Source organism: Leucoraja erinacea, chromosome 21 (genome assembly GCF_028641065.1).
Source record: "Leucoraja erinacea ecotype New England chromosome 21, Leri_hhj_1, whole genome shotgun sequence".
NCBI lineage: Eukaryota > Metazoa > Chordata > Chondrichthyes > Rajiformes > Rajidae > Leucoraja > Leucoraja erinaceus.
In genome coordinates, this window is record NC_073397.1 from 32,185,207 (window position 1) to 32,211,823 (window position 26,617).

Sequence of the window (26,617 nt, forward strand, 5' to 3'; positions counted from 1 at the left end):
TGCGCAGTTGGGGGCTATGGGTGAGTGGTGGAATATTGCGTTGGGGTAACGGGTTGCGTTGGGGGACCAGGCCTCCCATGTGTCAGGGATCCCACTTAGTCTAGTGAATGCATATATATGAAAGGGAAGGAATAGAATAAAAGCGTTCTGGTTGATTTTTCAATGTTTACTGTGATGATTGATTATATCAAGTTTAACACGCTGTGCTTTTAATAATATGACATCCGCTGTAAACACATATTATTCATCTTTAAACAAAGCCAATAGATATCACAATTTACATTTCACACTGTTGCCCATTTATAGCAGAGTTCAGAAAATTAAAGACATTACCTTCTTACTAACTGCATGGTAAAATCACTCTGACCAATACATTAATACAGGGTTGCCAATGTAAAATCAGTTTCTAATTGATGCAGAAAAGCAAAATAATTGCACTGCAGAGCCTAAAGTTAAATACAGCTGCACTTTAGTAGCAAAAACTGATTTGATTATTAAACATTACAATGACTTTGTAAGATGCTACTGCTTAGTTACTGTATGATAATCAGGAGCTAGGTGAATCAAGTATTCACAACAGGTAGTGAGTGGGTAGTAAAAGGTGGGTTATTTTAAAAGGTTAGTGTTTGTAATGAAGAAGAGCTTTAGTATATGAAATATTATTAAAAAAATTCCAGGACTGAGTAGGTTCACCTATGATGAGGTATATACAAATGCTGGAGAAACTCAGCGGGTGCAGCAGCATCTATGGAGCGAAGGGAATAGGCAACGTTTAGGGCCGAAACCCTTCTTCAGACTAATGAAACCCTTCTTCACCTATGATGAACATTGGTCGACACTGGGCCTATACTCGCTGGAGTTTAGAAGAATGAGGGGGGACCTCATTGAAACATACAGAAGAGTGAAAGGCTTGGATAGAGTGGATGTGGAGAGGATTCCACTAGTGGTAGAGTCTGAATTCTAGAGTCTAGAGGTTATAGCCTCAGAATTCAAGGATGTTCTTTTAGGAAGGAGATGAGGAGACATTTCTTTAGTCAGAGGGTGGTGAATCTGTGGAATTCTTTGCCACAATAGGCTGTGGAGGCCAAGTCAAAGGATATTTTTAAGACAGGGATAGATATTTTCTTGATTAGTACGGATGTCAGGGGTTTATGGGGAGAATGGGGTTAGGAAGGAGAGACAGATCAGCCGTGATTGAATGGCGGAGTAGACTTGATGGGTCGAATGGCCTAATTCTACTGCTATTCCTTGGTATAAATGCTAATTGACTTGGTACAAATGTTAAATTGTCCTGTGCGTGTGTGCAGAGGATAAAGTTAATGTGCGGGGGATTGCTGGTCGGTGCGGACACTCGGTGGGCCGAAGGGCCTGTTTCCGCGCCGTATCTCTAAACTAAACTAAAGATGCTGAGAATGTCAGCAGAGTTTTTGCGCTGTTCTTGTTTTGTGTATATTGTTTTATTGCGATAAAAGTTCATTTTCGGAAATATGAAATGATGTAACCATTTAAAAAAAAATTGGGATTAAGATAAGGTGAGTTAATGTAATCTCCAAGATGGCGGCGTTGGCTTAACAGCTGCGGCCCATCTGCAGTCCATCTGCTTTTTTTCTTTCTTTCGTTTTGTTCCTTGTCATGTTTTAGTTAATTTTGTTTTATTAAGTTGTGTATGTATGTGGGTGGGGTGGGAGAAACAATGCTTTGGCCTCTTCCTTCGGGGGATGCGACTTTTTCTTCGGTCGTATCCCCCGTCTCCGTCTGCGCCGAGGCCTAATGGCGGAGCTGGCGGCAACGGAGCTGTAGTGGCGGCAGCGGCAGCGGCAGCGGAGACCCGACTCGGCCTCTGAGCTGTGGCGAGGCAGCGACCACCCGCGGAGTTTGAACCGTCGCCTCGGCGCAGAGGGAGAACAAAGAGGGAAGAGCCAGAGACTTTAAGATTTTGCCTTCCACCACAGTGAGGAGGTGTTTGGTGAACTCACTGTGGTGGATGTTAAATTTGTGTTGACTATGTGTTTTTGTCATTTTTTAAAATTATATGTATGACTGCAGGGAAACAAAATTTCGTTCAGACCGAAAGGTCTGAATGACAATAAACGAATCTAATCTAATCTAATCTAATTAATTGGTGGTTAACAAGAACTCAGTGGGTTAAAGAGTCTGTTCCTGTGCTGCATGACAGGACAAACCCTTACAAGCACCTTTTGCCGTGCTAATCCCATCTCAAACTGCGAGACTAATGGTACATTTCTAGGTGATTGCCATTGACTCTTTTCTCACCTCTGAATTTAATTGGACATCTAATTTCAGCCTCGTTTCTTTTCCCATATGCACAATTTTGGGAAATATTTGATAAAATTTAATAAATGTGATTAGCTTAAGCTGTTGAAATAATGCTCACATATCCAAAAATCACTCTTGCCTGACTCTCTAGAGTCATAGGGTCATAGAGTGATACAGTGCGGAAACAGGCCCTTCGGCCCAACTTGCCCACACCGGCCAACATGTCCCAGCTACACTAGTCCCACCTGCCTGCGTTTGGCCCATATCCCCCCCAACCTAAGGACTTTACCTCCTTAATATTTTTGCAATGGTCTTTTTAAACGCAATATAACATTGCTCCTTTTTTTAGTGGGTCAAAGTATTAAATTGGCTGACCTTCATTATTAAAAAATAAAGCAAGAGTCCTCACTGTATGTGACAAATATCTGATGCATTTGCAATTGTATCAAAATCCTAAAAAAAGCCATAATCTATTTTAGCCAAGGTTTGTCACTGTGCTGAATCCCCATCATATATAATTTGTGTTGGAATATAATAAAAATGCTGACATTTTCATTGCTGTGGGACTAACTGAATGAATCTGGAGGGGCTGGTATATATTTGGCAATAAAAAAGTTAGTAAATTAGTGATGATTATTGCAATATTTCAAACTGATGCAAAGACATTAGTTTGCAGGATACACATTAAGTCAATATATATTACAGTGATGGAAGCAGACTTGCTTTAGGTCAGTTAACGTCATTAACATGGAATACATGTACAGCGCAGTTTGATGCTGAAAATGCATGCATTTTAATTGCGTTTCTAAATGATTATTTAAAAGAGCTATAACAAATTTGTATGTTATCTCTAGAAGCGAGTTGTACTGAGAGTTATCTCTTTGGTCTTCTCAACATTTCAGCTGAGATCCGTGTAATCATGCTTGCTTGTTTGGTGGGCGGAAGGTTAGCATTGATAGCAGGTTCACCATGTGAAAGATAAAGAGCAAGAATAGCGAAAGGCTTGGATAGAGTGGGTGTGGAGGGGACGTGTCCATTAGTGGGAGAATTGAAGGACGTTCCTTTGGGAAGGAGATGAGGAGAAATCTCTTCAGTCAGAGGGTGGTGAGTCTGTGGAATTCTTTGCAACAGAAGACTGTGGAATCCAAGTCAGCGGATATTTTTAAGGCAGGGATAGATAGATTCTTGATTAGTACGGGTGTCAGAGGGTATGGGCAGAAGGCAGGAGAATGGGGTTAGGAAGGAGAGACAGATCAGCGGAGTAGACTTGATGGGCCGAATGGCTTAATTCTATGGCTATTCCTTATGACCTCATGACCGAGGCACAAGGAACAACAGATGTTGGAATCTCGAGTAAAACACAAGGTGCTGGAGGAACTCATGGGACCGGCAGCACTTGTTGAAGGAATGCAAAGGCGATGCTTTGGTCTAGAAGCCTTCGTCCATCTGAAGAAGGGTCCCGATTCAAAACGTCGCTGATGCATTCCTTCCACTAGATGCTGCCGGGGTGGTAGATTGCAACCTTCACGTGGTCCACCCTATTTCGACTAAAGGGCCTGTCCCACTTGGCCGTCATTTGCGCGTCACTCAGATGGCGCGCAAAGAATTTGTACATCGATAAATCCTACGACGCCACGTGCAACCGCACGGCATAGCCTATGTCATCACGCACCATGCCGCCTAATGTGCACCATACGCGCATCACGTGCGCGTCACGATGTGCGTGTCGTGCGTCGTGACGCGTAAATGATGTCACCTAAATTACGCGGAAACGACGGCCAAGTGGGACAGGCCCTTAATGTAATCAACCCGGTGTGCACCAACGAAAGATCAAATAGAACAAGTTGACCTACAACTTTAGGCTGCGCACACCGTACACAAGGAGAAGTAGACAGACGCTGCAACGCTGGAAATGTGATGGGGGTGGGGCAAGTGATAGGTGGATACAGCTGAGAGGGTCACCGATTACTTTTCTTCCAGAGATGCTGCCTGACCTGCTGAGTTACTCCAGCTTTTTTATGTCTAGCTTCAGAGGAGAAAGAGGGGTAAGATAGAGGGTGATGTTTTGTTCTTAATGGTTTACTGTGTGCCGCATTGTTACTTGCGAGCAGAGCACCAAGGCAAATTCCTTGTATGTGTACATACTTGGCCAATAAACTTGTGAACTTGAATTAAATTAAAATAAACTTTAAATCATTGAATTGTGTGTGTACTGTGTTTGGTGGGGGGGGGGGGGGGGGAAGGGTGGGGGGGTGGGGGGGGGAGGGGGGAGAGGAAGGGGGGGGGGGGGGGGGGGGGGGGGGGTGGAGGGGGGGGAAGGAAAGTGGGATGTTAATTAAAATTGGAGAATTCAATGTTCAAAACCATTGCGGCGTGCTTGAATCATCTCACCAAGTTCCACGTCCTGGTCATCTGTGTAGATGAGGATAATATTTGGTCTGATGTTCTTGCGATCTCGCTGAAAGCGACCTTTCAGTCGTTGAGAGAGCAGAGCCCGACTCGGACTCAGAAAGGCCGTGACCCCCAGCACGATCAATCCCAGCACAAGCCTTGAATGTGACATTGTGTTTCCCTTCACTTCTCGTGACCTTCCAGCGAATCTTCCCTTTATCTAGGCTGGCTCCTGCAATTTGAAAGGAAAGAATGATGTAGCATTTGTCAAGATGCACACAATATGTAACCTTTCTATTGAGATTGTGGACTGAGGAAACTGCCTCCATCTGCCACTTCCTCTCTTTTACATTTGACTTACAGATTAGTACAAAAATGTAGTATAATGTTGAGCCATTTCAAGATGAAAAGACAACAGGGTCTGGAGTAGACCTTTTGGCCCTTCGAGCCAGCACTGCCATTCACTGTGATCATGGCTGATCATCCACAATCAGTACCCCGTTCCTGCCTTCTCCCCACATCCCCTGACTCCACTATCTTAAAGAGATCTATCTAACTCTCTCGTGAAAGCATCCAGAGAATTGGCCACCACTGCCTTCTAAGGCAGAGAATTCCACAGATTCACAGCTCTCTGGGTGGAAGGGTTTCCATTCTAAATGGCCTACCCCTTATTCTTAAACTGTGGCCCCTGGTTCTGGACTCCCCCAACATCGGGAACATGTTTCCTGCCTCTAGCACAGGAAGTGTCAAACTCATTTTAGGTCACGGGCAAAATGCGACTTCACGCGCACCGGATTCCGATTCCGAACGCAGTCCGATCCGACACCGCGGACAGCCGCAGCCCGCTCTGGCAACGGGGAAATCATCCCGCGGGTGGATCGGACACCTTCGCGGGCCTCGAGTTTGACACCTCTGCTCTAGCGTGTCCAATCCCTTAATAATCTTTTATGTTCCAATGAGATACCCTCTCATCCTAAATTCCAGAGTATACAAGCCCAGTCGCTCCATTCTTTCAACATATGACAGTCCTGCCATCCCGGGAATTAACCTTCCAAACCTAAATTGGTTTTAGCTAGGATTAGGATGTCTTTTGAGTTAACTAGGAGGCTGGGCAGCTCAGCGGCACAGTGATAGAATTGCTGCCTCACAGCGCCAGACACCCAGGTTCAATCCTGGCGACAGGTGCTGTCTGTTCAGAGTTTGTACGTTCTCCCCGTGACTGCGTGGGTTTCCTCTGGGTGCTCCGGTTTCCACCAACATTCTAAAGACGTACAGGTTTGTGCAGTAAGCTGCCTATGTAAATCATCCCCTTTTGTGTGGGGAGCGGATGCAAAAGTAGGAAAACATAGAACCAGTGTACAGAGATCGATGGTAGACGTTGTCGTGGTAGGCTGAAGGGCCTATTTCCGCACGTATCTCTAAAACTAAACTCTTAAACTCGAGGCAAGTCCAATAGCTTTATGTCAATAAATCTACACGAATGCCCAGAGTTAGATTGTCATTCTAGCAAATGATTGTCAAGCCAGTTGTTGAGTTGAGTTACATTTATTGTCACGTGTAACGAGGTGCAGTGAAAGGCTTTTGTTGCGTGCTAATACATGGTTACAATCGAGCCGTCCACAGTGTACAGATACATGATAAAGGGAATAACGTTTAACGCAAGATAAAGTCCCAGTAGTGTCCGATTGAAGATAGTCCGAGGTAGATGGTAGCTCAGGACTGTTCTCTAGTTGTTGGGAAATGGTTTAGTTGACTGATAGCAGCTGGGAAGAAACTGACCTTGAAACTGAAGGTGTGGTGGGTTCAGTGTTAACAAAGTGACCTCATTTTCATAGGAGAAACCGAGTGCGGAGCAGGGAATTGCTTCAATCACCGATTAGCTTCCATAACCAATCTGCTGTAGAATCAAAGATCTGCAGATGCTGCTTAATACACAATTGGATACAATGTGCTGGAGTAACTCAACAGGTCAGGCAGCATTAATGGAGAACATGGATAGGTGACATTTCGAGTCGGAACGGGACCCTTCTTCAGACTGATAAGCATCTAGAGTGAGAACACAGCAAATGCTTATCAGCCTGAAGAGGCATCCCTGCCTGAAAAGTCACCTGCCCATGCTCTCCATCGATGCTGCCTGACCCGCTGAGTTACTCCAGCACTTTGTGTCCCAACCTGCTGTATGCATCATATGTATCGTATGTTTACAGAAAATGCAGCATTGTTAATACTAATCATCTGAAGGTCAACACATCGGAGAACTGCAGATTACATTTCCTCGCATTTCATTTTGAAGTTTTTTATAAACTTTTTCCATAATCGTGGTACTACACTCTACAACAGACCGTCAACTTTTGAAATCGTTTTATGTCAGCAAAATAAAAGTAGAAACTCTAAATAGACACACAATGCTGGAGTAACTCAGCGGGACAGGCAGCGTCTCTGGAGAGAAGGGATGGGTGGCGTCTCGGGTCGAGACCCTTCTTCAGACTAGTAGAAACTCCGAGTCCACATGACCGCATTCCCCATTGATGCTGCAGTGGGCTGTGCTGTTTCAGAACCACCCTCGTTACTCAGGCTGTGTGAAGCAATTTCCTCAAACACATCAATTACTAGCATCCAGCTGGGTGCTAAAACCCAGTGAACCTACATCGTTAAACACCCTCATTGACATTTCTAATCGTTACCTGTTGTTGAGGGCAGACCACGGCGTCCATTTGCTGAGCTCTCAGTCCAGCCTTGCTGTGTTTAGTCCGGAGACTATTAGTCAGACAGTTCTGACCACTGCACAAGTTGAAATCCTCTCCTTTAGCTCCTGAACCTTCAGCCTCACGAAGGGCAGGCTTTGCAATTTACCGCCTTGTATCTTGCGGATATACTAGAAGATTTATTTTACCAGTGTACATTCCACTGGGGCTTCAAGTGCCGAATGACAATAAAACATCCAGGCATCTATATTAGACTGGCTTTAATCCTTGGAGAGCAGCAAAATCATTGGAGCAGCTTTAACATTAAACCCGATCAGTGCTCCACTTCATTGGCTAAATGTTTTTTAACACTTTGCTTTCAAGCACTCGTCTTATTCTCTCTCCAATGCTAATGTTTTAATGTGTTCCTTTATTTAGTTCAGTTGGTGATAGGATTGATCAGTTGCATGATAACAGCCGGGAAGAAACTGTCCCTCAATCTGGAGGTGATCCCTGCACTTTGTGTCTTTTTATGTAAACCACCACTTGCAGTTCCTTTTGTCTACAATACAACCCAACATTGTTCTCCTTGTTTGCTGGGATTGTTCCCTTTGCTCCACCCATTGTACTTGAGTTTGGTTCAGTTGTATTTAGATTAGTTTAGTTTAGAGATACAGAGGGGAAACAGGCCCTTCGGCCCACGGAGTCTGTACCGTATACCGACCAGCGATCCCCGCATATTAACATTACCCTACACACACTAGGGACAATTTCACATTTACACCAAGCCGATTAATCTACAAGCCTGTATGTCTTTGAAATGTGGGAGGAAACCGAAGATCTCAGAGAAAAACCACGCTCCATACAGACAGTGCCCGTGGTCAGGATCGAACATGGGTCTCTGGCGCTGCAAGGCCGTAGCTCTACCGCTGCGCCACTGTGACAGTTATATCTCTTCTGCCGCTGTCCTTTAGAAATGACCGTATCGTATCCCTTAATCTAAAAGCAAAATCAAAGTATTGCATTTGCAGGATGGCAATCAATAGTTTGTTCCCGCCCAATCTGCTTTGTACTTCAGATTAATTAGATTATGGATTCTATCCATAAAACCTGACAAATGTTGTTTTTTCCAATTGGCGGTGGCTGTTCAATAACTGTTAAGCTAATTGTTTTATTAATTAATCCTTATATATCATTCGCTTTATGTCCAGCACAGTGGTGCGGAACTAGAGTTGCTGCCTTACAGCACCAGAGACCCCAGGTTGGATCCTGACTACGGCTGCTGTCTGTATGGAGTTTGCACGTTCTCCCTGTGACTACATGGGTTTTCCTACATGTGTGTAGGACTGTGCTAATGTCTGGGGTGATCATTGGCGGGTGCGGACTCGGTGGGCCGAAGGGCCTGTTTCCACGCTGAATCTCTAAAGTCTAAAGTATAGACCAATGTGCTGAACCTGATTAAATAACAATTGATAACATGTGAAGTCTGTCACTTCTTAAGCGTCATTTGCTTCTACTCGATCGATGCTTACATATTTAACCCATATTCTTCCTGCATCTTAACTCATGAGCATCATACTAACCCAGTGCCATAGTCTCATACAGTGTGGAAACAGGCCCTTCGGCCCAACTTGTCCAAATCGACCATTGTGTCCCATCTACACTAGTCCCGCCTGCCTGCATTTGGCCCATATCCCTCTAAACCTGTCCTATCCATGTATGTGTCCAAATGTCTCTTAAACATTGCAATAGTACCTGCCTCAACAGCTGATTCCATACACTCACCTCCCTTTGTGTGAAAAAGTTACCCCTAATGCTCAGGCTAAATCTTTCCCCTCTCACCTTAAATCTATGTCCTCTGGTTCACAATTCTCCTACTCCAGGCAAGAGATTGTGTGTGTCTACTGGATCTACTCCTCTCATGATTTTGTTCACCTCGACAAGATCACCCCGCATCCTCCTGCACTCCAAGGAATAAAGTGCTAGCCTGCTCAACCTCTCCCTATCTCATGCTCGCTAGCCCTGTGCAACATCCTTGTAAATCTTCTCTGCACCCTTTCCAGTTTGACACCATCTTTCCTCTAACATGGTGCCCAGAACTGAACACAATACTCTAAATGTGGCCTCACCAATGTCTAGGACCTGAAGCCATGGCTTCAGAATAAAAGGACGTCCTTTTAGAAAGGAGATGAGAAGGAATTTCTTTAGTCAGAGGGTGGTGAATCTGTGGAATTCATTGCCACGGGCAGCTGTGGAGGCCAAATCAATGGATATTTTTAAGGCGGAGATTGACAGATTCTTGACTAGTAGGGGGATCAGGGGATATGGGTCAAAGGCAGGTGAATGGGGTTGAGTGGGGAAAGATAGATCAGCCACGATTGAATGGAGGAGTAGACTTGATGGGCCGAATGGCCTACTTCACCTCCAGGACCCTATGAACTTTTTTAACTGCTACACGACCTCCCAACTTCTATACTCAAGTGACCTCTTTAATTTTCTTCCTACTTGCAGGGTTTAACAGCATGGTGATGATGTTACCTGGCCAATAGCTCAGAGACCTGCATTAATGATTCAGTTCAAGAGTTCAAACCCCGCCATGGCAACGAGCAAATTTGAATTCTATCAATTAAATAAATGACATCCTGTGTAAACGAGGGAGCCTTGTCTTGGCGCGCTTCCCCAAGCTTGAATGTTATCACATACTCCCACGTAAGTTGATTGTTGGCCTCAGCAATGAATGTGCCTCACACCTCACATCGAGCAGATCTTTTAAAGGTTCTCTGATCTACCAGAACGTACTGCCCACAGCTTCATCCACCACGCATTGGGATTGGCTGGCAGACACAACTGGAGGTATTTTTTTTCTTTTTCAGTGCTGTAAACATCCCATCCCTATCCCTCTGGTCTCAAAGTCGAGCACAGTGTAACAGATCGATAGTGCTCTATTGCCAGATGTACCAAAATGGAACAATGACATTCTTTCTTGCAGCAGCATAAACTGGTCTGTAAACAGCAACTCACTGGATACACATAGTCAAATCTCTCATCGGGTAGAGAAGTTTGAAAACACATAACCCACCGAGTTACTCCAGCATTTTTGTGTCTACCTTTGAAAACACCCACCTCCAGATCCAGGGATAGTTCCTTCCCAGTAGTTATCAGGCAACTGATCCGCACTCTCAGGTTCCTGAGAGCGGTCCTGACGTGCCATCTACCTTTGGAGAGAAGGAATGGGCGACGTTTCGGGTCGAGACCCTTCTTCAGACTGATGTCATGGGAGGGGGCACGGCAAAGATGGAATGTTGGCGGAGACAGGAAGACTAGTGGGTGAACTGGGAAGGGGAAGGGGATGGAGAGAGAGAGAAAGCAAGGGCTAGCTGAAGTTAGAGAAGTCAATGTTCATGCCGCTGGGGTGTAAACTACCTTACTGGAGACCTTCGGACTATCATTAATGGGATATTATTGGATTTTATCTTGCACTCAACATTATCCTCTGTATCTGTGTGGACAACTTGAATGTAATTGTAGATGGTTTATGCATGCAACCTATAATGTAGCTACCTCATCACCATTAACACGCCCTCTCATATCAGTATAACTATGATCTCCTCCCCTCTCCTCCTCCCATTTTGTCCTGGTACGCCTGAAGGCTGGGTGCAGCCAGTGCTTGGACGTGTGTGCCATGTGCTATAATAAAGACTCAAGTACAGGCTACAGTGTGTCAGACTAAGTCCCTTTACAGTAATCAAGTCTTTTCGCTGACTGGCTTGATAGCACGCAACAAAAAGATTTTCAATGTACCTCGATGTATATAAAAATAATAAACTAAACTCAAAATCAAACCAAAAAAAGTTAAATAAATAAAAAAACAACGTTAGCGTAAAACAAAGCCAAAACCCAAAGTTCCTAGTACAACCAAAACAGTTTGTAGTTTGGTTGGCGTTCAAGAACCTGATGGGTGTTGGGATGAAGATGTTCCTGAACTTGGAGATCAGGGTTTTCAGACTCCTGTACCTTCTTCCCAATGGGTCGATTCTTGATTAGTACGGGTGTTGGAGGTTATGGGGAGAAGGCAGGAGAATGGGGTTGAGAGGGAGAGATAGATCAGCCATGATTGAATGGCGGAGTAGACTCGATGGGCCGAATGGCCTAATTCTACTCCTTTCACTTATGACCTTATGATTCAGCCCATTCTGCAAATTAACCAAGGGGTCTTCAGGTAAAGCTTTCTCCCTGTGCAATTGATGTGAGATAAGCACCAAATGATGGTATTTCCTGAACAACTTCTCGGCTATGAGGCTGTGTTTGATGATACTGGACTTAGCTATTGAAGTGGGGGCCACAAATTAGTGCTATTTCTGCTCCCGATGTGGCCCGTCTTGTAAACTACATCGAGCACATCCCATGGTGTGGTGGGTGCCTCTACAGCTGACTTGTCGTCATTCCAGTCCCACCCCTTCAGAGACACAAGTAAAATATTGAGCCTTGTTAAAACTGGACAGTCAGAGCCTATTTCCCCAGGATGGAAAAAAAAATCACAGCACAAAGGTGAGAGGGGCAAAGCTTAAAGGAAGGTACACAAAAATGCTGGAGAAACTCAGCGGGTGCAGCAGCATCTACGGAGCGAAGGAAATGGGCAACGTTTCGGGCCAAAACCCTTCTTCAGACTGAAGATGAAATCCAAAGAAGGGCTTCGGCCCGAAACATTGCCCATTTCCTTCGCTCCATAGATGCTGCGGCACCCGCTGAGTTTCTCCAGCATCTTTGTGTACCTTCGATTTTCCAGCATCTGCAGTTCCTTCTTAAACAAAGTTTAAAGGAGATGTGTGGGGTAAGCTTTGATGTTTACACAGGTAGTGAGTTCCTGAACTGGTTTGCTGCGGGTGGTGGTGGAGGCAGATATGATAGGGGCGTTTAAGAGACTTTGAGATATGCAAGGAATGCAAGGATGTAGATTGCGTGCATGTGGTTGAGAATCAGTCTTGGCATCATCTTTGGCACGGGCATTGTGGGTGCCGGTGAGCTGTGTGCCGCAGATGGTCCCGGTGAGCTGCGGCCATACCCTGGCTTGGCTCACCCGCCGCAGAACCGGGAGAGGGAAGCCGCCGAGCCCGGCCCCTGCTTGACCCGGAACGCTGGGAACCGGAGAGGAGGTAGCGGTAGTGGGCAATGGTCACTGGACAAGATCCCGGAAAGAAAGAACTCTCCCCTGAAGACTCTCGGTCTGGAGAAGGGTCTCGACCCCAAACGTCACCCATTCCTTCTCTCCAGGAAACTGCCAGTCCCGCTGGGTTTGCCAGACCCGGTGGGCCTGTTTCCGCGCTGTATCTCTAAACTAAACTGAACGGAGCTAAACCTGCGGAGTTACTCCAGCTTTTTGTGTGCAACTTCGGGGTAAACCAGCATCTGCAGTTACTTCCTACACAAAGAGTTAGCATTGTCTCTGGGGTTACGTCCGTGCCCGTATGGTGCTCGAGAGGGACTACGTGACATCCATGGGCACCCTGGGGGATTTCCGCGACCGCTGGGCATACGTATGATCTTCTTGTCATGTGTACACATATCATACATATGTACTTTGTGTACTTATGTATTACAACAATCTCACTGATCTGTAGGCAGATTGGAAGCTCATGGAAGGCGGTGGAGGCCAAGTCAATGGATATTTTTAAGACGGAGATTGATAGAGTCTTGACTTGCGCGGGTGTCAGGGGTTACGGGGAGAAAGCAGGAACATGGGGTTGAGAGGGAGAGATAGATCAGCATTGATTGAATGGTGGAGTAGACTTGTGGGTTGACTGGCCTAATTCTGCTCCTAAAACATATGAACTCAAGAGGTCAGGTGTAGACTGGAACCAAACTGTCAAATTTGACTCAGACGGATCAGTAACTAAATGTATTCCACTCTGGGTCAAGGGCCTGTCCCACTTGGGCGTCATTTGCACGTGACGCAGATGGCGCGCAAAGATTTTGTGCATCCCAAAATCCTGGGGCGCCGCGCGCGTCTGCGCATCACTCCCTACCTCACCGCGAACCATGCACGTGTAATGCGCACCATGATGTTGCGTAAATGACGCGCAAATGACTCCCAAGTGGGACAGGCCCTTCAGTCCATTGAAAGACTCTCATTAAACCAGTGAAGCACGGCTTCATTAGATACATCGAACTTTGCATAAAAAACAAATCGACCCGATCTGCTCCGTTAGTTATTGATTACTGCATTACCTAAAAGGAAAAATTTAGCCAAGTGCTAAAAAACAGACTTTAGCTGATTCCCAAGTAATTGGCTCAAACATAATAAATGGAAAGCTGTGGGAACCAGCTGCAAATGCTTAGAAACCAATGTGGATTTAATGAACTGTGGGTGTTCCAGTGGATTAATGGAGAGAAAAACAAAGTGGTGATTGATAAAGCTGCTGCAATTATATCACAGCTTGGCTCTTCAGGATATTGTGCTATTACTTTTTTTTTTAAATAACTGGTTACCATGGATTATTTTAGTAGCAAAATGACAAAAATTATTCAAAAAATTAGACAAAATGTTGGAGTAACTCACGGGTCAGGCAGCATCTCTGGAGGACATGGATAGGTGATGTTTTGGGTTGGGGCCCTTTCTTCAGAATTCAGACTCCTTGAAGAGCCCAAAATGTCACCTGTTCCTTTTCTCCAGAGATACTGCCCGACTCGCTGAGTTTCTCCAGCATTTTGTGTCTATCTTTTAGGGGAGGTGGGAGCTGGAGCAGGTGGGGCGTGTTGGTCGGCGGGGGCAAGTTGGGCCGAAGGGGCCTTTTTCCACACTGTATGACTCTATGACTCTTGAACAAAGCTTTTGTTAACTAAAGGGTATAGAAGCGAATGCCAACGCTGGCATCCCAGGCAAATGGAAAACGGAAATGCCAAGCTTATGATGCCACAGCACAGCATGCAAGCTTACAGCGGAGGCAGTACTCTCATCATTACGCGCTGTAAACTAAATGTCAGCTAGATGAAGGTGCAGCGCAGAATGCACATTAAAGTGAGGAATGCTGTAAGCAGACCTGAGTGGACATTTTATTAACAGATCAAATCAAAGACCGGGTATCCTTATGCCCCTGTCCCACCTAGGAAACCTGAACGGAAACCTCTGGAGACTTTGCGCGCCACCCAAGGTTTCCGTGCGGTTCCCGGAGGTTGCAGGTGGTTGCCGGAGGTTGCAGGTAGTGGAAGCAGGTAGGGAGACTGACAAAAACCTCCGGGAACCGCACGGGAACCTTGGGTGGGGCACAAAGTCTCCAGAGGTTTCCGTTCAGGTTTCTTAAGTGGGACAGGGGCATTGCATATTGAGTTGTGAATGGCAGTGAAATGTAAACACCTCGTAGAAGGAGGTGGAGGTGGAGGAGGAGAAGGAGAAGGAGAAGGAGACTATGGACATCTCTACTGTTGGTGGAGGCCAGCATATCAGAGAGAGCTCATCGTACAATTATGCTCAGTCCGCCTTGGCCTACATGATCTCCAAGTTGCTAAATGCTTTAACTCCCCTTCCCATTCCCACACTGACCTTTCTGTCCTGGGCCTCCTCCACTGTCAGGGTGAGACCCAGAACAAATTGGAGGAACAGCACCTCATATTTCGCCTGGGCAGTTTGCATCCCAGTGTTATGAACACCGATTTCTCTAATTTCAAGTGCTACAAATTCCTACTCTCTCTGCCCCTCTCCCACCCTAGTCATCCTGCTAGTTCCACTGTTCACATCCAAACATCCCTTTGACATCATCTCTTCCACAGCCAACAACGGACCATTGTGGGTTCTATCTTTCCTTGGTCATAGGTGCCGGCTCTGGTTTTGTTCTGAACCTCTAAATTCCCTCCCCCCCCACCCCCGACCCTCCGTCTAAAGAAGGGTTTCGACCCGAGCAGTCAGCCATTCCTTTTCTCCAGAGATGCTGCCTGACCCGCTGAGTTACTCCAGCAATTTGTGTCCATTATCAAAGAGGAAAGTTACACTGCAGAGGTGACAACCATTGTTGACAGAATTACCGGACAGATGGCTCGTTTCAGGCTCCTGCTCAGAACCGCAGCATCAATGTTGAGCTAATCCCACTCAAGCCATGCACTACTGGGTAACCGCAGAGAGTACTGGATACAGCAAAGACTAAAGACTAACAAAATCCTCGCTGTGTAGCTGAAGACTGTGTGTTCTGGAGCTAATGGCATCTCTGTCAAGCTGCTCCAGCACTGTGGTGACATTGGAACAAAACAAGGGGCGGCACGGTGGCGCATCGGCAGCGCCAGAGACCCGGGTTCGATCCCGACTACGGGCGCTGTCTGTACGGAGTTTGTACATTCTCCCCGTGACCTGTGTGGGCTTTCTCCGAGATCTCTGGTTTCCTCCCACACCCCAAAGACGTACAGGTCTGTAGGCTCATTGGCTTTGGTAAAATTGTAAATGGTACCTTGTGTGTGTAGGATTGTGTTAGTGTGCGAGGGTCGCTGGTCGGCCAGGACTCGATGGGCCTGTTCCCGCGCTGTATCTCCAAACTAAACTAAACTAATTAAGGGGCGGTGTCACGGTGGCGCAGGGGTAGAGTTGTCGCCTTACAGCGAATGCAGCGCTGGAGACCCGGGTTCGATCCCGACCCTGAATCTCTGAACTAAACAAGGAGACCGAGGTTCCTTCGCAGATGCAACACCATCTAACCATTTAAAAAATGCTTTGCCTTTCCGTTCCGTCCACCAATTTACAAAGGTGTTAATTTATCCGCTTCACATTTTTTACACAATATATTCCATCTGCCATGTTTTCGCAATCTCCGCAAATTCTCTTCACACATTTCCTCCCACTCATAATCCCACTTAGCATTCTATCCTCAGTAAACCTGCCAGTGACATTTAGTCCCAGTGTGTGATCTATATTTTTTTGTGAAAAGCTCGTTGCTGTAGCACACTAGTTAGCTTGGCAACCGGAGTTAGGGCTAAGCACTCCCCCTTCCCTTCCGCCCACACTTTACACCTCCCAGACTCCCCCTCCCTTTCCACCCACATTCCTTCCACCAGTTACACAATTCGCAACTTCCCTCACCTTGAGTTTCACAATTCAAATGTCTTCTCCCTCTCTGGGCTCATGCCCCGCTTTTCATTTCTTTAATCAGAGGGTGGTAAATCTGTGGAATTCTTTGCCACGGAACGCTGTGGAGGCCAAGTCAGTGGATATTTTTAAGGCAGAGATAGAGAGATTCTTGATTAGTACGGGTGTCAGAGGTTAGGGGGAGAAGGCAGGGGAATGGGGTCAGGAAGGAGAGATGGATCAGCCATGATTGAATGGCGGTGCAGACTTGATGGGCCGAATGGCCCAATTCTACCCTTATTGTGGTGAATCTCTGGAACTCTCTGCCGCAGAGGGTAGTCGAGAAGGCAGGTACGGGATACTGAGTTGGATGATCAGCCATGATCATATTGAATGGCGGTGCAGGCTCGAAGGGCCGAATGGCCTACTCCTGCACCTAATTTCTATGTTTCTATGTTTCCTTATGACCTTGTGAACGTCATCTCTGCCCTTCTCCAACAAGCAGGGCTATCAAACAACCCCCGCTCCTTTGTTCCGCTGCGACCGGCCAAGCTCTCTCTGCCTCTCCTCTCCTCCGGCTTTCCTTCCCAAGTAAGTTTCATCTTCTTTCAATCTGAAAATCAGTGACGTTCTAAGGGAATGGCTGAATGATCAGCTAGTGCCTGACCCTAAAGAATGGGGCGACGTCTATATTTAGATTTACAGTCTCATATTCATCCCTATCTATTGATAAGAGTCTGAAGAAGGGTCTCGACCTGAAACGTCACCCATTCCTTCTCTCCAGAGAAGCTGCCTGTCCCGCTGAGCTACCCCTGCATTTTGTGTCTGTCCTATCAATTGATTCTCGATTACAATTTAACAATGCAAGAATTATTATTATTGGAAGCCATGTTTCAGTCCATTTTTGTTTAGTTTAGTTTAGTTTAGTTTAGAGGTAAAGAGTAGAAACAGGCCCTTCAGCCCACTGAGTCCATGCTGACCAGACATCACCCCATACACTAACACTCACAAAATGTATAATTTTACAGAAGCCAATTAACCCACAAACCTGTACGTCTTTGGAGTGTGGGCGGAAACTGGAGCACCCGGAGAAAACCCACGCAGGTCACAGGGAGAACGTCCAAACTCTGTACAGACAGCACCCGTAGCCAGGATCGAACCCGGGAGTTTGGCGCTGTAAGGCAGCAACTCACCCGCTGCGCCACCATGCCGCCCAATATACTTCAGAAATAGATTTGTGCTACCCTTCAGTCCAAAACATTCATACTAACCAAGATGCCTAACTACACTAACCTGGTTTGCCTATGTTAAGCCCATATTGCTCTAATCCTTTCTCACCTGTAGTAAGTTCCCGACCGGAAAGGTCATCTATCCATTCCCTCCCTAGATGCTGTTTGACCTGCTGAGTTCCTCCAGCACTTTGGTTTTTTTTTCGCAAGAGATTCTTAATTCGTACGGGAGTCAAGGGTTGTGGGGAAAAGGCAGAAGAATTCCGTTGAGAGGGAAAGATAGATCAGCCATGGCTGAACGGCAGAGTAGACTCGATGGGCCGAATGGCTTACGTCTGCTCCTATAACTTATGAACATTGACTTAGGAATGATCAGCAAGGATGCAGGGGCTATGGTACAAAGGTTCAACAGTGAAGAGCTAGCAATGTCCAAAGAACAGAATGGCTTTTCCTCAGCAGTTTATGTTTCTATGTTTCAATGTTTAATTTGGCTAAAGCTAAAATCGAGGCCAGCCATTTAAGTGGCTTGGAATCAGAATGAAACTTTATCTTTATCGACTGAGATGTCTCTAAGTTTGCAGCACCGGCCAGAACTGAGATCAGTGAGAGCCGGCTGCCATTCCTTCAACCGAAGTCTCATCTCACTGGTGTCGACTTTCTGCAAACCTGTTGGAAGGACTTGCAAATGACTATTCAGTGCCATACCAAAATATTAGAGATTTCGGGATTTTGATTTAATAGAAAAAGATTACATGAAAGTATCACCATTTTAACTATTTGCGTTGAGTTTTGAAGTTTAATATCGAGTCATCGAATTATACAACATGGAAACAGGCCCTTCGGCCCAACTCTGCTAGCCAAGTATGTTTTACAACATACGAGGAATAAGCATGCAGGTACAGCAGGCAATGAAGAAAGCGAATGGCATGTTGGCCTTTATAACAAGAGGAATCGAATATAGGAGCAAAGAGGTCCTTCTGCAGTTGTACAGAGCCCTAGTGAGACCACATCTGGAGTATTGTGTGCAGTTTTGGTCCCCTAATTTGAGGAAGGGCATTCTTGCTATTGAGGGAGCCCAGCGTAGGTTTACAAGGTTAATTCCTGGGATGGAGGGACTGTCATGTGCTGAGAGAATGGAGCAGCTGGGCTTGGACACTCTGGAGTATAGAAGGATGAGAGGATATCTCATTGAAACATATAAGATCGTTATGGGCTTGTACAGACTAGAGGCAGGAAACATGTTCCCGATGTCGGGGGAGTCCAGAACCAAGGGCCACGGTTTAAGAATAAGGAGTAAGCCATTTAGAACGGAGACGAGGAAACACTCTTTCTCACAGAGAGTTGTGAGTCTGTGGAATTCTCTGCCTCAGAGGGCGGTGGAGGCAGGTTCTCTGGATGCTTTCAAGAAAGAGCTAGATAGGGCTCTTAAAAATAGCGGAGTCAGGGGATATGGGGAGAAGACAGGAACGGGGTACTGATTGGGGATGATCAGCCATGATCACATTGAATGGGGGTGCTGGCTCGAAGGGCCGAATGGCCTACTCCTGCACCTATTGTCTCTTGTCTATTATCTATTGTCTAACCTTTCCCTGTAAGCTGAAGCACTGCAGTCCCGGCAATATCTTCATCAATCTTCTCTGCACTCTTTGCAGTTTAACACTTCCAGTCTAATATTTTGACTCCACATCAAAATGGCAAGTACTCTATTTTTCCCTTTCTCTTTTGTATTCGGGTTCCGTTTCAGTAGCTATGTCCCAGTAAATTCAGATAGTAGCGTGATTTATGGACAGAATAAATATTTTTACTCAGCATTGCTGGAAGCAATAAAAATCCATCTTGTTAGTTGAAAATGTCACCAAGTACCAGTCCATCCTCTCAGCTAAACACTAACTGTGAAATTGTCTGTGTTTCGAAATTCTTTATTTGTATACTAAGCCAATTAGGTTGTAATCTAAGAGCACCTAAACAGGTAAACAAAAGCATTGAAGTACTTTATCATTGTCAGCTGAGAGTTTCAGTCTATAAAAAGGATCCTTTGATTTCAAAGTCTTTATCATCCTTTGTGGTACACTCCCAGTGTCCCAGTGCTTATTTGTGTACAGCTCTTAGTAATATCACTGAAGATCTTCACACTGATAAAACAACATTATTTTTGAATCCCTGGCATAAATTTGAATTGTGGGTCATACGAACCAAGTGATGGGTAACAAATCATCAATTTTTTTCCTACCATGTAGAATCAAGGAGCTGCAGATACTGGTTTATACCAAAGATAGACACAAAGTGCTGGAGTAACTCAACGGGTTTGGTTTAGTTTTGCTTAGAGATACAGCGCGGAAACAGGCCCTGCGGCCCACCGTGTCCGTGCCGGCCAGCGATCCCCGCACGCTAACACTTTCCTACACACACTAGGGACAATTTACATTTTCATACCCAGCCAATTAACCTACAAGCGTGCAGGTTTTTGGAGTGTGGGAGGAAAGCGCAGATCTCGGAGAAAACCGACGCAGTCACGGGGAGAATGTACGAACTCCGCACAGACAGCACCCATAGTCGGGATCGAACCCGGGTCTCCGGCGCTGGAAGGCAGCGTCTCTACCACTGCGTCACCGTGCCACGCGGGTCAGACAGCATTTCTGGAGAAAGAGAACTGGTGATGCTTTGGGTTCTTCTACCATATCTGGTTTCTGTTTAGGGAATTTGACAATCGACCATCATTCATTTTAGTTTAGTTTACAGATACAACTTCTGGCCCACACCGATTACCGATCACCTGTTCTCACGAGCTCTGCACCCTACACACTGAGGGGCAATTTACAGACCCCAATTAACCTACAAAACCAGCAAGTCTTTGGGATGTGGGTGGGAACTGGAGCACCCAGAGGAAACCCATGTGTGCGCAGAAAGAACACGCATACTCCACAGAGACAGCACCCAAGGTCAGAATCGAACCAGGGCCTCTGGCACTAACTGGGCCACTGTGCTGCCTCTGACAAGCCATATTTCTTTATTCTTCACTGCGCTATTTTCTTTTTACACACTGGAAGTAGATTCAGATTAAGATTAGTTTATTACAATGATACACCGGGGAGCAATGAAATTCCTCGTTCACATGAAGCTCACAGCATAAACAGTGAACATCCGGTAATGAAAATTACAACAATAAATACTACAGTGCCAAGCAGCAGAATGGTGAAAAGATTGCAATGGTCCACAAATAGATAAAAGTACAACAGCTAAGGTGCAGCGGTTGCTGCCTTACAGCGGCAGTGACCCGGGTTCAATCCTGACTGCGGGTGCTGCCTGTACGTTCTCTCCGTGACCGCGTGGGTTTTCTCTGAGCGCTCCCCGTTCCTCCCAAAAACGCCAAAGACGTACAGATTTGTAGGTTAGACGGCTTCTGTGAATTGTAAATTGTCCCTTTAGTGTGTCGGATAGTGCTAGTATCCGGGGTGATCGTTGGTGTGGGCTGAAGGGCCTGGTTCCACACTGTCTAAAGTCTAAACAGTGAGGCAGAATTATGAGTAAGAGTACACGGCAGCACTCAATAAAGGGGGTGTGAAATAGGTGATTGGTTCAGGAGATAGACACAAAAAGATGGTGTAACTCAGAGGGCCAGACAGCATGTTGTAGGAAGGAACAGCAGATGCCGGTTTAAACCGAAGATAGACACAAAATGCTGGAGTAACTCAGCGGGACAGGCAGCGTCTCTGAAGAGAAGTCCTCCCTCCACCACCTCCAGTTTAAATTCCATTTGGAATATTTTGGAGGACCAAGAAACCAAGAAACCAAGAAGAATGGGTGACGTTCCGGGTTGAGACTCTCCTTCAGGACCCTGTTAACAGCGGGGAAGAAGCTTTTCTTAAGTTTAGAAGTCTGAGGTTTTGAGCTCCTGTATCTGCTCCCAGGAGGTAGAAGAGGGAATGGCCAGAGCGGCCTCCCCAATGATACCTCGACCCTTCCTGATGCAATGCACAGTGAAGATGGACACTGGATGGAAGGATATGAAGGACATGAGTGATACAGCTTGCTGTGGTCACTGCATGGTCAGATGGTCAACGGCCGAGCCAGTCATATCATGCTGAGGTGCATCCTTAGTTTTGGTTTTAGTTTGTAGTTTTAGTTTTAGTTTTTAGAGATACAGCGCGGAAACAGGCCCTTCGGCCCACCGGGTCCGCGTTGACCAGCGATCCCCGCACATTAACACCATCCTACACCCACTAGGGAAATTTTTTACATTTACCAAGCCAATTAACCTACAAACCTGTACGTCTTTGGAGTGTGGGGGGGAAACCGAAGATCTCGGGGAAGACCCACGCATATCACGGGGAGAACGTACAAACTCCACACAGACAGCACTCGTGGTCGGGATCGAACCTGGGTCTACGGAGCTGCATTCGCTGTAGGGTAGCAACTCTACCGCTACGCCACCGTGATCGCCCTGTCAGGACACTTTCTGCAGCACGTCTGCAGAGGTTTGGCGCGGCATGGTGGCGCAGCGGTAGAATCGCTGCCTCACAGCGCCAGAGACCCGGTTTCGACCCAGGCCCATCTAATCCGCACTGACCAGCGATCACCCTGTACACTAACACTATCCCACACATTAGGGACAATTTCCAATTTCACCGAAGCGAATTAACCTACAAACCTGAACCTCTGGGAGGAAACCGGAGCAGCCGGAGAAAACCCCTGGCGTGGTCACGGGGAGAACGCACAAACTCCGTACAGACAGCACCCGTAGTCAGGATCAAACCCGGGTCTCTGGCGCTGTGAGGCAGCAACTCTACCGATGCACCACTGAATGTTGCACTGACCAACCTCAAGAATCCTTGCTATTTGGAAGATTCCCAACATCAGTTGAAGATTTATTTTTGTTTGACTTGGATGTGCAAAAAAAACAAGAGTGCAGAGATACGGATGTAATGGGCAAGGCCAGCATTGTTCTCCAAGCCAATTCTCGAGCCCGCTATCCACATCTGCACAGGCAGAGGCCAGGAAACATATTCCAACTTGCTGCTTGTGTAAAGAGACGGAGGAGGGATCCTCAGCTCGATCTCAACCAGAGAGCAGGAAACAGAAGGCAGTGAGCAGTTAATCTCTCAGCATGAGGACTATCACAGCCAACACGTCAGAACGGCCCATCTGCTGGGCGGGGAATGACGAGAATGAAGAACCTTTCCCTGTAAAAATACTGGCTCGCAATTTAACGATCTGAAATCTTTGCGCCAACATGAATAGTCTTGTAGAACGTGTGGTTAAACCACTCATGCCCCGTTTTTACAATGTCGTTTTGGCCCGCGATGTTGGAGTGTACAATAAAGTGACAAATTTCATAAGCGTTTAATTTGTTGCAGGCGGGTTTTTTTAAAAATGAATCTTAGGAAAATGGCCAAAAAAAATATTCCTTGTAGATGCACAAATCACATAACCTGAGGAAAGGAGGTGGAATGCTGTAGAATTTTGAGCGCTGGCACAATGAATGTGCTCAATTAAAGGTGGACAAAAAAGCTGGAGAATTTCAGCGGGTGAGGCAGCATCGATGGAGCGAAGGAATAGGCGTTTCGGGTCGAGACCCTTCTTCAGACTGATGTCGGGGGTGGGGAGAGGGCGGGAAGAAGAAAGGAAGAGGCGGAGACAGTGGGCTGTGGGAGAGCTGGGAAGGGCAGGGGAAGGAGGGAGAAAGCAAGGACTACCTGAAATTGGAGAAGTCAATGTTCGTACCGCTGGGGTGTAAACTGCCCAAGCGAAATATGAGGTGCTGGTCCTCCAATTTATGGTGGGACTCACCCTGGCCATGGAGGAGGCCCAGGACAGAAAGGTCAGATTCGGAATGGGAGGGGGAGTTGAAGTGCTGAGCCACCGGGAGATCAGGTTGGTTATTGCGAACTTAGTGGAGGTGTTGTGTTGATGTAGGTTTTGTTATGGGCCTGTTCTACTTTGGCGTGTTTTTAGGCAACTACAGGCGACTAGTTAGTCTCCACATGTTCGCCGGTAGTCACCGGGAGTCGGCTCCTCAGTTGCGCAAAAAGTCGTAGTGCCATTATAATTGCCGCTAAATTTTCAACAGGTTGAAAAATTTTTGGTGACAGTGGGTTTGGCGCCAATGAGCGTAGCGTGACTTCTCCTGATGTAGGTGCTGTCGGAGGTTGGCGCCAGGATGACGTAGGTTGTCGCTGGTTTTTCGGCAACCTGCTACAACTATGACAGTCGCCGACAGTTGCCTAAAAAACGCCAAGTGGGACAGGCCCATTAGTTTGAAGGTAAGGCATGGAAATGCACCAACGCACTGTGCCAGGGAGACTGATTGGCACTTACCGATCCAACAAGCTGAATTTTTCAACTCCACAGATAGGATCTTATAGACACATATAAAATTCTTACGGGTTTGGACATGCTAGATGCAAGGAAAATGTTCCCCATGTTGGGGGAGTCCAGAACCTGGGACAACGTGCTGTCCACCGGCACCCTGGGGGATTTCTGGGACCGCTAGGCACCGCAGGGGGTTAAATACATCCTTGACAAGGATAGTTACATAGTATTTTATCATTTGTGGTGTATCATGGCGGTGGGTGCTGTTTTGGTTTTTACTGTACTGTACATATTAATTTAATATTTGAATAAATATTTTTGATTTAATTGAGTTCCTCCAGCATTTAGTTCAGTTTAGTTTAGTTTATTGTCAAGTCTACCGAGACACAGTGAAAAGCTTTTGTTGCTTGCACTCCTGTCAGTGGAAAGACAATACAGTCTGAAGGAGGGTCTCGACCCAAAACGTCACCCATTCCTTCTCTCCAGCGATGCTGCCTGTCTCGCTGAGTTACTCCAGCTTTTTGTGTCCATCTTCTGTTTAAACCAGCATCTGCAGTTCGTTCATACACATGACAATACATGATCGTTTTGTGTCTATTTTGGCGATAAACCAGCATCTGCAGTTCGTCTTTACTACATTTATTCATTCTAAAACAATGAAATAAATAAAGAAAAACCTGCCACTAAATGATTCTATTGGTGGAACTGTACTATCTTACAGCTGAATTCTGAATACCAAATAATAACCGTATGACATTGATATAAGAAAGAAAACATTGTATTTTTATATTTGTTGCTGAAATATCCTTTAATCATTCATAATTGTATTGTATTGTAATTAATTTATTAGCCAAGTATGTAAAAACATACAGGGAATTTGATTTGCCATGCAGTCATACCAAAAAAGCAACAAGATACACTAATACATAAAAATTAACATAAACATCCACCACAGCGCACTGTGATGGAAGACAATAACGTATTATCTTTTTCCCCCCTTTTCTTGGGGCGGTCGAACCATCCGCAGTCGGGGCGATCGAAACTCCCGCAGCCGGCTATCGAAACTCCTGCGATTGGGGTGATCGTAGCTCCCGCAGTTGGAGCTCCCGGAGTTGATCTCAACCCAAGGGACCGCGAGTCCCACGATGTTAAGTCCGCAGGCTCCCGCGGTTGGCGTCCTGAAGTTGACCCCTGACAAAGGGACCGCCGGCTCCACGATGTTAGGCCGCAGTGCGGACAGAGATATGATACGGAGAATCCGTCGAGGAAAGAGATAAAAGCTGTTTATGTATTAAAACACACAAGATGTCTTTTCTCCCACCTGTCTTCTGATTAATTTTCACACTTAAGACGTCCTACTAATTATCTCACAACACTCCATTAATCATAGTGTTTGAAGTGTAAATGTGTATGTGTGTGTTTACAAGATTGGCGAGTACAATTTTGCATGATTTAAGGTTGATCAATGATCATCATTGCAGACCACAAGTAACTGTATAAAACATGAACACAGAAATGTTTAAATATTAAAACATGCCGCAGGAAAGGTGGACTGGCTTCAGCGGAGTATACATTTCATCTGCATCAGTGGTTAATTCTGGGGACTTCAATATTTTAAAGGCAGTACTGGAAATGATTGAAAACACCCCTGCCAACATTTTAAAATTTAATAACTTGGAAATTGCTATTGACTAATCTTAAAGGGATGCATGTTTAAACATCCCCGTGTCATTTCTCTGCCCTCTAACTTAAAACAAATATGAAACTATTCGGTTAATTTGTCTTGAACATGGTGGGTGGAAGATGGTCGGATGGGCATTCAACTCATCATGACACAACAGAAGGGCAGCACGGTGGCGCAGCGGTAGAGCTGCTGCCTTACAGCGCCAGGGACCCGGGATCAATCCTGACTACGGGCGCTGTACGCTCTCCCTGTGACCACAAGGGTGTTCTCCTGGTGTTCCGGTTTCCTCCCATATTCCAAAGACGTGCAGCTTCCCAAATGTCCCGAGTGTGCAAGATCAAATTAGTGTGCCGGTAATCGCTGGTCGGTGCGGATTAGGTGGGCTGAAGGGCCTGTTTCCATGCTGTATCTCTAAACTAAACTAAACTCAACACCAGATAGAAGCTGTCCAGGGTCTGACCTCCCCAGAGGAGCATGGGTGAAGCTCAACAGACTTGGTACAGGAGTCGGGCGTTTCAATGCCAGCGTGTGGAGATGGGGGCTCCCTCCGCCAGAGCCCAGCCTGTGACTGCGGAGCAGAACAACAGGCAGCCAACCATGTCATCTCTGGGTGCCCACTCTACCACCCACCAAATGGAGCTGTGACAGGGCCTGGCAGACATTGACGCAGAGACAACAACCTGGCTGCTCAACGCCCGGCTTGAGATCTAACTATTCCTTTGGTTTATGTTTCATTCGCAAGAAGAAGAAGACTCAACTAAACTAAACCAAGAACATTAGTTTCTTGGTTCATTCAAACTTGAACGAAGACCTTTTCAACACCGATTTACACTTCATAGAGCTGGCTCGCATTTTTCATTGAAATTCATTATTCGACCCATATTCCAATCCTAGATTGAAATCTGTAAAAGTTGGCAGTGTCGCTATTCGAAACGCTACCTTCTAAGCATCTGTAAATCAATATCTTTGTGGGATAAAATCCTTCTCATGTCCTCAAGCC

General features: G+C 46.1%; 1 protein-coding gene across 3 annotated transcripts in view; it reads right to left on the reverse strand.

Annotated features, from left to right (window-relative positions):
- Window positions 1-26,617, reverse strand: part of LOC129707488 (extracellular sulfatase Sulf-2-like) — a 146,802-nt gene that overhangs the window by 70,945 nt on the left and 49,240 nt on the right. For 2 of the 3 annotated variants that reach the window (XM_055652545.1, XM_055652544.1), the window contains exon 2: window positions 4,669-4,900. In XM_055652545.1, coding sequence (XP_055508520.1) covers window positions 4,669-4,840 — 172 coding nt within the window. In that variant the 5' untranslated portion in view covers window positions 4,841-4,900. Of the gene's footprint in view, window positions 1-4,668; window positions 4,901-7,352; window positions 7,372-26,617 lie in introns of those variants that run through there. The other variant, XM_055652546.1, reaches the window with a different exon arrangement.